This window comes from Triticum urartu, unplaced genomic scaffold (assembly GCF_003073215.2).
Source record: "Triticum urartu cultivar G1812 unplaced genomic scaffold, Tu2.1 TuUngrouped_contig_5772, whole genome shotgun sequence".
NCBI classification, from domain to species: domain Eukaryota; kingdom Viridiplantae; phylum Streptophyta; class Magnoliopsida; order Poales; family Poaceae; genus Triticum; species Triticum urartu.
Window position 1 is genome coordinate 1 of NW_024116475.1, and position 10713 is coordinate 10713.

A 10713-nucleotide genomic window follows, 5' to 3' on the forward strand; every position below is an offset into this window, starting at 1 on the left:
CCGCCGGGGCCGCGGTCCCCAGCCAGCCTCGTCCACCTCTTCCTCCTCCTTGTGGCTCTCGTCTTCCTCCCCCCGCGTTGCCCTCGGAAAAAATCCATCCTTTCTGCCCCGGAAATTTAGTCCCCTCCTATTTATGACCCGCCCATCTCTCCCGCGGAGGCGGCCCTGAAAATCCCCCCTTGCTCCCCCTGAATCGGCTTCTTGGTTCCCCCGTCGATTTCCTCCTCCCTCTCCCGCGTTCTTGATCCGAAGGCGCGTGTGTTTTCTGGGCAATTTCCGGCATCAGATTGTCAATTGGATCCATTTCGATCCGTTCCTGGTCTTCTTGAACCGAGCGGCGGGCTCCGTGATTGGTTCTTGTGTCGCCCTGGAGCATTCTCGCGCGAGACCAAGATGCTCTACTTGAAGCAGCCGCAGAGGAGCTAGCTGAACCACGCGGAGTCTCCGTTTGCTTGCTCTGAATTTCTCAGGCTCGGATTCGTTCTGGCCCTCTTGTATGCCTGCGTGTTGATCTGAATTTCTGATCCGATGGAGGCCATGAGAGGCGGCAAATTCCTCCAGAAGTTCCGGCTCTACGAAACCAGATCGGTGAGCATCTCTTGCAAATTTTGTTTACCTAGTCCCTTGATTTGGTTTTTGCCTTGAACTGGATTGTATCCGTAGCTTCCTTGGACATGGCAATCTTTGTGTCAGTCAACCTCGTGTGTTTCTGTTATAATGGGGGCCTGTGTTTGTTTGTTTGTTTGTTCATGGTTGATTGGATTATTGGGTCATTTATGCTTGCACTGTGGGGCGGATCTACTGTATGATTGGTTCGGTCCGATTTGATTATAGGAAAGGGAAGGGTGAAAGGCTGCAAAAAGGTGAGGGGAGATCCTTCTTTTTGTTTCTTTTACAGGGGAGGGAAGACTCTGTTCCTTTTTGTTGCTCCCTGCAATTGTGTCACGCAGATTAATTATTTGCTGGTCGATCTTGTTTAATGATGATGTAATGTTGTGGTGTTTGCCTTCTGGCTTGGCGATTGCCCTGCTGATGCAGAAAATTAAACTTTCTGGCTTTCAGCTGACCTTGTTGCGTATATGTGTAATGATTCTCAGATATTCATAATTCAGAAGCCAACATTTAGCTACTGGTCGTTAGTACAGAACAATAGAAGCTATGTAATTGTCATCCTTCGAGCACCGTTTCTTTGATTTACTAGAAGTGAGGCCTGATGTCAAAAGTTCTCTGTGCGTTCTAGCTCAAATTCTGTCGTGCTAAATATTTGTTTGATATTTTGGTGCAGAAATTTTATCTTGTCGGAAGAGACAAGAGCAGGGCTCTTTGGAGGGTGCTAAAGATTGACCGGTTGGAGTCTACTGATTTAGGTATCCAGGAGGATCCTACTAGTTACACAGAGAATGAATGTCAAGAACTACTTTGGCGAATTCATGAGGGAAATAGGTTGACTGGTGGGCTGAAATTTGTCACAAAATGCTACGGAATAATTGGTATTTCAACATGAACTGAGATTCATAGAGTATATCAATCAAAATGTTGTAGCTGTTCAAATTATAACATTTACCACTTCTGTGCTTCTTCAGGTTTTATGAAGTTTCTTGGTCCTTACTACATGGTTATAATTACCAGGAGAAGAAAAGTTGGCACAATCTGTGGCCATGATATTTATTCAATTGGCAAGAGTGAAATGATCGCAATTCCATGTCCTATAGTCTGCCCCAATGTGGCTAATTCTAGGGATGAGAACAGGTCTTTCATTGTTTCATTCTGTAGATATTGTGTATTGCCTGTTGTAATTCCATCGCTGGTTCTTAACAATATCAAAATCACCAGCTTGCTTCCTTTTGTATCTGGAGTCTTGGATATTGATTTGCTATTCATTCATGTTACTTTAGGCCCCTTTCTTTTCCAAATATTCCAGTTCATTTTGGTGCTACATTGTGATCAGACAATGTGCATTGTTGGTGGTGGCGTCTATTTTATTTTATTGTACTGTTTTGTACTGCATTATTTTCAGATAAGTTTTCCGGCGTGTATTCATATTTTTAGTTTCCATTTGGTCCAGCAATGGTGTAATATTTCTTTTGGTGCATTTAATGTTATTTTGTCTATATAAGTATAAAATCTGCTTGTTGATAATAATATGTATCCAGCTTATATGGTCAGTACATCATGCCCATTCTTGCAGTACTGAGATTTGTGTATGGATGGTCAGAGGTATATAGAATTGTTTTGAATTTCTTTGCTCCCATAGTATTATACTTATACTATTATAAATGTACTTTAAATATATTCTTGCTAATGTTCTTTTGATTGTTATTGTCTGCACATATTAATGTTTTTATTGCCCACCTTTTGTAGATATAAACGTCTCCTTTGCTCGGTCGATCTTACGAAGGACTTCTTCTTCAGCTACTCTTACAACATCATGCGCAGTCTTCAGAAGAACATAAATGACAAAAATACTGGACATGTTGTTTATGAAACAATGTTTGTATGGAATGAATTTTTGACACGAGCAATGCGGAACCATCTCAAGAATACCGATTGGACAGTGGCCTTGGTCCATGGATTTTTTAAACAGGTATACTCTTCCGTGACACAAAGTCTTTTGGCGCTACATTATTTTTAATTTCCATCATCTTCAATTATTGATCTTACCGGTATCATCTATTCATCACGGAAGACCACAAGGGCTCCTGCTAACTCAATACCATCGTACTAACGTATGCGTTTTACTGCACATTTAATGACCTGACATGTAGTGAATGCTTGAAATAAAGGGTTTGCAAACGCATGGCTTTGTATAACCTGCTGACATTTTTCAGTTTGAGCTGCTTGCGGCTTTCGCGAGTTGAAACATTTGCTTGTAAGTGTCAGCAGACTGTTCCTGCTTTTTTTCAGTTTCCATCTTTTGTATGTTCCTGGTGCATAGTAGTGTACTGCACTGTCATCATTGAATTGCTATTTATAGCTTAAATGTCTGTTAGCAAGCATTGAGCACAATCCCTTGTTCCTTGTGCAAGACCTCATTATGCCAGTATTTATTATATTTATGAGTGTAATTAAGAACTAATAGTAATCTCTTATTATTGCTATTCGGGTTGAAATGACGTTATGCTAGTAGTGTTTTTGTCTTTGCAAGGCTTACATGCTAGTAGTGTGTTTCATCTGTTCATGTACTATACGAAGATAAGCTAATAGATATATATATTCGTGTGTTCAGTCGAAGCTGTCATTATCTGGGAAGGATTTCTGGTTGACACTTATAGCCAGACGCTCACGTCATTTTGCTGGAACCAGGTTCGTGTTACAAGTATTTGAGCTTTTCTGTAGTCAAAGCTCACCTTTATATTTATCTCACAAATGTATTTATTTTTATCATTCTGAAATATAGATTCATGAAACGAGGTGTTAATGAAAAGGGTAGGGTTGCCAATGATGTTGAGACTGAACAGATTGTTTTTGAAGACACACCTGATGACATCCCAAGTCAAATAACTTCTGTTGTACAACATAGAGGATCAATACCTCTTGTCTGGTTTCAGGAAACTTCAAGACTTAATATTAGGCCAGAAATCACGTGTAAGTTATGTACCGTTAGTCTGTTATGAATTTGCAGATCTGTAGACTTCTCTGATAATCCTTGCCACCTGCAGTAAAATCCGATGTGGACTACAAGGCCACCCGCCTTCATTTCGAAAACCTTGTTCTTAGATACGGGAACCCTATAGTCATCTTAAACTTAATCAAGGTGAGTGTAATTGTTTAACGTAATTTTCATCTATTGATTTAATGGTCAGCTTGATAGCTGTTGGGATCCTTTCTGAATACTCCCTTTTGGATTGCTTGTATATCTCTCAGACTCGTGAGAAGAAGCCTCGTGAATCTTTGCTCCGTGCAGAATTTGCAAAGGCTATCCATTACATAAATAAGGGGTTACCGGATGACAAACGTCTTAAGTTTTTACACATGGATCTGAGTAAGCTATCTCGAAGGTAATCTATTGTATTACAAGAGGATATTCTATCTGAGCTTGCTCCTGTAAGAACCTGTTGGTTATGCGTGAAGTACGTGCTAACGATATTAATCTTCATGCCATCTGCAGGAAAGGCACCAATGTGCTTGGACTGTTAAACAAGGTAGCATCAGATGTGTTGGAACTAACGGACCTCCTCCATTGCGAGATAACTACAACATCAAAACCTTTGGATGCTTCAAGGTAATTTGTATACCTACTAAGGAACTTGCAATTGCTTAAGAATCGATAAGTTTGATTTAGCAAATCCATGAAATGAGCCCTCCAGCAAATAAACTACAATATGTTCTAAATGTTTGACCATATATCTACATGGCTTTATATACTTCACACAGAAGGAACCATCCGATATTATTTGTATTAAAATAGTCTTGCATAGTATATATGTGGTCAGTGTTAGTTCACAACATGGGTAAACATCCGTATGAGAGGAGAACATGGCCATGTGAAAAGAGAGCACTGATTTGGAGAGGAACAGATGTAGTACAGCTGGTCAGATAAGAGATGATTGGCAGGGACTTGCTTACTAGAAGACTTTGTTAGTCCATTGCTTAAACTCAAAGATAGCTGCCACACCTTTCCTATCGGAATTGATTTTGACATGCGTATCTAAAACAAATATGTACTCTAGTGCAGACAAAATGGAAACTACTTACCCAAAGGAAACATGTCAACCTAATGTGCAAGTAATGGACTTCCTGCTGGCTTTCTGCTGGCAGTACTAATGGTTATCTTTTACATGTTTTGCAGTGGACAAGGGTCATGTGACATCAAAATCAATGATGATTTCTGCGCAGCTACAATGGTACCTCTTTTACTACAGAAGGGTGTCCTCAGGACAAACTGCATAGACTGCTTAGACCGCACAAATGTTGCACAGTTTGCATATGGATTAGCTGCTTTAGGGCGTCAACTTCATGTGTTGAAGCTCACTGAAGAACCTAAAATTGATCTGCATGATCCTTTGGCCGATGATCTGATGGATTTCTATGAAAGGATGGGTGATACATTAGCCATCCAGTACGGTGGTTCTGCTGCTCACAACAAGGTTAGCTTCTTGTTATATCTGTGACTCCTGAGGAACATAATCTGCATAACACAACTCTTGAAATTGCGTTTTATAGAACTAAAATTTAGTATGCATACTCTGAAGGTGTGCAGTTGTGTACTACTACTACACACTCCGTCCCATAATGTAAGACGTTTTCTGACACTACACTAGTGTAAAAAAATGTCTTACATTATGGGACGGAGGGAGTACTGTTTTAATGTATTCTTTACCACCTCTGGAGTAGTTATAATTTCCCAGAGTAGTTCTATACTTCTAATGGCCACACCACTATTCCCTTTTTCTATCATTTGATTTATACATTTATTTTCCTTTCTCTGTTGTTGTGTTCGGCTATTTAGCCACATGTTTAAGTCAAATAAACATTAAGGCTACCTGTCACCTGAAAATAGGACTCTGAAAGAGCAGTTGCTAACTATCATCATGTGTCAGGTCTGTCATTCTTGTCATTTTAGGAAAGGTCATGCGCACCAGGACAGTTGATACCTAATATGAAACGTTTGTTCTCACAGGTCTTCCTATGATTAAATGAACTTCCTAAATCAATTTGTACACGTGGCTTTGCCCTTTGGAAACAAGTTTAGCAGTAGAGGTTGTTAATAGGGCGAGGACATCTGCCACCCAAGCATGCTGAGTGTATTTATGATCTATCTTGAGTGTTTGCATCTAAAATTTTTGTGACTAAAATAACAGGTATTTCTTACTGATTATAGTTTTTGAGAAAAACCCTATAGTTGATTCTTATTTTAAGTGTTTGCTGTTGTAATCTTGAACATTTTTATTTCAGAATGATTCGAGTCTTGTTGGTAGGCAGTGTTCAGTAGTTAACACAAATCCAACTTAGTATTTTGAATGATCAGTCTAACTTTTCCATTGTAACATGCTACAGATCTTCTGTGAGCAAAGAGGACAGTGGAAGGCAGCAACCCAATCCCAGGAGTTCCTTCGAACCCTTCAGCGTTACTACAATAATGCGTACACAGATCCTGAGAAGCAGGATGCTATAAATGTGTAAGCTTCTTCATGTCTGCAAAAGTATCACTCTGACAAAACCAATGGAAATTGGAAAATGCTGACATTTGTCTTATAGTTCCACATAAGATTTATATGTTGTGTTTTTTTTTGAAACGCAGATTCTTGGGTCATTTTCAGCCTCAACAAGGCAAACCACCTCTTTGGAAGTTGGACTCAGATCAGCATTACAATATCGGCCGGCAGGGAACTTTAAGTGAAGAAACTGGAAGGTGCTGATATAAACTCTTCCATTAACAACAACATTGCTTGATGAGCTGGTCTCGAACATATTCTTTACACCATTAGCTTTTACTTGGATACTTTTCTTGGCTTTAATCAGATGGTATATCAAGTAGAAATTGTTAGATATTGTAACTTGATCCATTCCCTCGTTCCATCGGCTGAAGGCCAATATGAGTCCTACTACAGTACAACTATCTCTAACAAAAATGTCATTGTTGCTCCCTCTTGGTCTATGTAATACGTGTGAAAAAGTTGTCACCAATCAAGAAATACCAAACTTGTTTCTGGAGCTGCAAGTTCATAGGGCTCTGATACCCTGGAGTAACAAGAATTAGGTGTTTTTACATGCATCTTTCATTACAGATAATTATGTTTGGATGTTCCAACAGAGTAAATTCTGGTGACCGTTAATAAAATATGATACTGGAGAACCTAATTTGATGTTCAGTTCTTACATAATGATGGATTACTGAAACAATCTAGAATCAATTAGTTTGTCGTTGTTCTTCAATCAAGTTTACATGCATATATTAGTAAATGAGACATTTCATATCAGCAGATTCATAAAGAGGTCGCTCTCGGATGGAAATATTCTATGTGAAAACAGTGCACCCGTGTCTGACCGTAATGTCGGCGAAAACAACACTGCGAACTCAGAATTACTGCCCGTGCAACAGCTGGATGATATTAGAGAGCCTACTGATTCTGCACCAGAGATCTATATGTGTGAAACAAACCCATGCCCCAGGTGTGTTAAACCTTGTTCAATCTTTTTTATCTTTTGCGGAGAAATCCTTGCTAAAATTGGACCCTGGAGAACTTCAGCTTGTCCATGAGTGCAGCACGACTAACTTCTTCTTTTTGTTATGTTTAGTGCAAAATATAGCACAATGCCTGGAAGACACTCCATTTCAGAGGAACGGCAGAGTTACTTGAAAAGATTAGGTTACCCGGAGTTGCATTCTTCAAATTTTCTCGATCTTGATTTGTTATCTTCTTCAGGAAATTCTTGTGATGAAGAAGCTTTTGAGAGGTACTATATACTGCTGCCAGTTTACATTTTTTCTCATTTGCTACGTTCACATCACCTTGATCTCTTACCAAGGTTGATAATGTGATGCTACTCCAACCATTGTGAGGGTTAAAATTAGAAATTAAGAAGGTTCCTCAAAGTTTCAAACTATCATTTACAGGTCATCGATCATCCATTCACCTTTGGATGGTATCAGTGTTGGATCTACTACTACTTACAGTGAGCCAGGACACAATGATGAGGTCAGCTTGTCTTTCTAACCTTTTTTCGCTGTGAAAAGCTTAGGTCCATCAGGATCTATGATATGATAGTACACCCCACTCGGCTTAACCTTGAGATGGGTTTCCCTGATCCGAATTTTATACGGTTCAGATTTTAATCTATATATTCATCAGTGTTAGAACCTGTCTCCCTTATTAACAGGGAAGGGATGACACCGACCTGTCGCGCTCAAGCAGCCAGCTGTCAGACTCCCGCGACTATTCTGACCGTTTTGCTCAGTGGGTGGCTAATGGAGGCATGCTTTGCTACTAATGCTAAAGAATTTGTCCTGGTGGCATCCTCATATAATTTTCACCGCAGCACGAAAGCTTGACAGCTAGAACAAAGGAAAGAGCTCAAGAACAAGGAGCGACATGCATGCACAGGGCCGGCATGCGCCGAGGCTGCTGCGAGAGAAGAAGAATCGGCACGAATTGCTCGGCGGATTGAGGCTCTAACGTGGTAACTCTGTTGAGGAATGAATGCAGATGATGGTGGCTTGTGGCTTGGTTTTGTTTGGACATGATTGGAGTGCTATGGTGAAGAATTGACCGTAGTGAAGGGAAAGGCAATGAATGATAGGCAAAGGCAAACATATCTATCTGATTCTTTTCAAGGGTTAGCTTAGCTAGACATCTTATGTTTTTTGTCCACCTTTAGAGAAAAAATACCAAAAAAACACATGGAAAATGATAAAAAAGGACTTCTCCTGTAAATATATATGGTACAGATATATATGCTGCTCACATACGTTTTGGACGGCGGTTTATGTGTATATGTTTGTAACACAGGATCTCACAGAAAACGGGTTCGGAAGAAAATTTATGCGCTTCAATTGAAGTGTCTACTAGGTGTGCTCTCATTTTTGAATTAGAAACAACTAGTTATGCTACCTAGTTGCATATGTCTATACATCTAGAACTTTTTTGAGTGGCCGGCTATACATCTAGATGTGTCCTAATTATTGCACATCTAAAGGCATCTCCAACACTGACCCGTAAATTTATTTCTGCATCTGTCTGCGGACATGGATGCGGGAGCCTGGCCATCCAAAGCTATCTACACACACTGGTCTTAATTTTTTTAGGTCTGCATGCTTAGATAGCCGCATATATAGCTAGAATAGTTTAAACTAGAACGGTTGAGCGTGCTTTGCTGCGCCGTTGATGTTATTGGATTATTATAATTTATTTACTCTATTTATTTCAAAATATAAGGTGTATTAGTTTTTGAAAAGTCAAACCTCTTTAAGTTTGACCACATTTGTGTAGAAATATATGAATATCCATAATATCAAATCTTTTTTTAGATTCATCATGAAATGAATTTTCATATTTTATTTATCTAATATTGTGGATGTCGATATTTTTGGTTCTGAACTTGGTCAAAATTAAAGAAATTTGTCTTTTCAATAAGTTAATACAACTTATATTTTAGAACGAAGTGAGTATTTGGATTGGTTAATGGGGAGGATGATAGTGTTTTTTTATTCATATAAAGTGATGTTTTGGCAGGTTTTTCGTGATGTGATTTTGTGTTGTCTGCTAATCAACTCATACTTATGTTGGAAAATTTTCTGCGATGGTGCTGCATGTACTATATTGGTGCGGAGTATCAAATTTTGAGTCTTTTTTTTCTAGATGATGAGAGGGTGTGTGTGGTTGATATGTTTTTATCGGCCTGCTGTTTCCGATTGATTCGAAAAATTGTTGATCCAGTCAAAATCATGAACCAAATCCAATTGAATATCTCAATGCAATGAGAGAGCTTCAAAATTAGAGAGCATAGTGAATTAAAAGAATCGAGTGAGAGATTGTTGACCCGATCAAAATTGACGACACAATTCCAAATTGATGACCTCAATTGAATGAGAGGCCTCCATTCCTAGGGAGCTTAGTGGTATAGTATATGTGTTCAAATGCTCAAATAGCCACATATATAGCTAGAATAGTTTAAATGTGTTCAAATGCAGCAGTAGTTCTAGTTTAAATAAATTCAAATATTACACTCCAACATCGTTGTCCCCTTTGACCACCCACAAATGCTCAATCGAATCTTCCTTCAGTTGCTCGATGCCGAATTTGTTGATGTATTTGAACAAACTCTTTGAATGTGGTCAGATTCTGGTCTGAAAGTTTGATAAGATCGTCCATGTTATCAAATTCAAGACTTGCGACAGCATCGACACCCTCATCCTCCATGATCATGTTGTGCATGATCACACAATATGTCATCACTTCTCACAAGGTCTCCGGATCCCATTGTTTAGTAGGTCCACGAACAACTGTAAAACGTGCCTGTAGAACTTCAAATCCCCTATCAACATCCTTTCTTACTGCTTCTTGTCTTTGGACAAAGTTAGATTTTTTTTCTGTCGAACTGGGTTAGAGATGGTGTTCACAAAGATAGCCCACGGAGGATAGATACCATCAACCAGATAGTAGCCAATGTTGTACTCATGCCCATTGATAGTATAGTGGCAAGGAGGAGCTTTCCTTCAGTCAGCCTAGTAAACAATGGCGATTGCTGTAGCACATTGATGTTATTGTGAGACCCGGGCATGCGAAATAAAGCATGCTAAATCCAAAGATCATGTGATGCAACTGCTTCAAGAATGACGGTGGGCTTCTTACCATGACCCTTATATTGCCCTTGTAAAGCTTTTGGGCAAAAATTTCCATTTTCAATGCATGCAGTCAAGAGATGCGAGCAAACTTGGCCACCCTCTTGCTTCCGAGATTGCTAAGAGCCTCTCAGTGTCTACGACAGTTGGTTCTCTAAGGTACAGAGGTCCAAACACCTCGACCACGACAGTTGCAAACCTGACCATGGCATCTCCGTATCTGCTCTCGGACATCCCTAGGTACTCGTCCCACGAATCAGTGGCCATGCCATATCCAAGCATCTGCAGTGTGGCCGTGCACTTCTGGTAACCAGAGAACCCAATCCGTCCCACATGTGCTTCTTCAAGATAAAGTAGTCATCAAAGGACCGGACGCCATGGTAGAGACGATCAAAGACATTTTTGCACATCTGAAAGCGCCGCTGAAAATT

General features: G+C 39.7%; 1 protein-coding gene across 1 annotated transcript; it reads left to right on the plus strand.

The window, feature by feature from the left end:
* Positions 1-22: 22 nt before the first annotated feature.
* Positions 23-8434, plus strand: LOC125529687 (phosphoinositide phosphatase SAC2-like). The gene is made up of 16 exons (XM_048694114.1): positions 23-588; positions 1286-1490; positions 1584-1749; positions 2362-2584; positions 3227-3303; positions 3398-3585; positions 3660-3754; positions 3865-3998; positions 4109-4222; positions 4790-5087; positions 5998-6119; positions 6242-6352; positions 6925-7113; positions 7240-7398; positions 7559-7640; positions 7822-8434. Exons 1-16 carry the CDS (start codon positions 529-531, stop codon positions 7930-7932), a joined length of 2334 nt encoding a protein of 777 aa, XP_048550071.1. The 5' UTR covers positions 23-528; the 3' UTR covers positions 7933-8434.
* Positions 8435-10713: the final 2279 nt, after the last annotated feature.

What these genes read in the sequence shown, in the direction of transcription:
- LOC125529687 (XM_048694114.1), top strand. Translation starts at nt 529, where the DNA reads ATGGAGGCCATGAGAGGCGGCAAATTCCTCCAGAAGTTCCGGCTCTAC. An exon ending in AATTCTAGGGATGAGAACAG is followed by an intron (nt 1,750 to 2,361) that starts GTCTTTCATTGT and finishes CACCTTTTGTAG; the next exon opens with ATATAAACGTCTCCTTTGCT. An exon ending in AAGCAGGATGCTATAAATGT is followed by an intron (nt 6,120 to 6,241) that starts GTAAGCTTCTTC and finishes TTTGAAACGCAG; the next exon opens with ATTCTTGGGTCATTTTCAGC.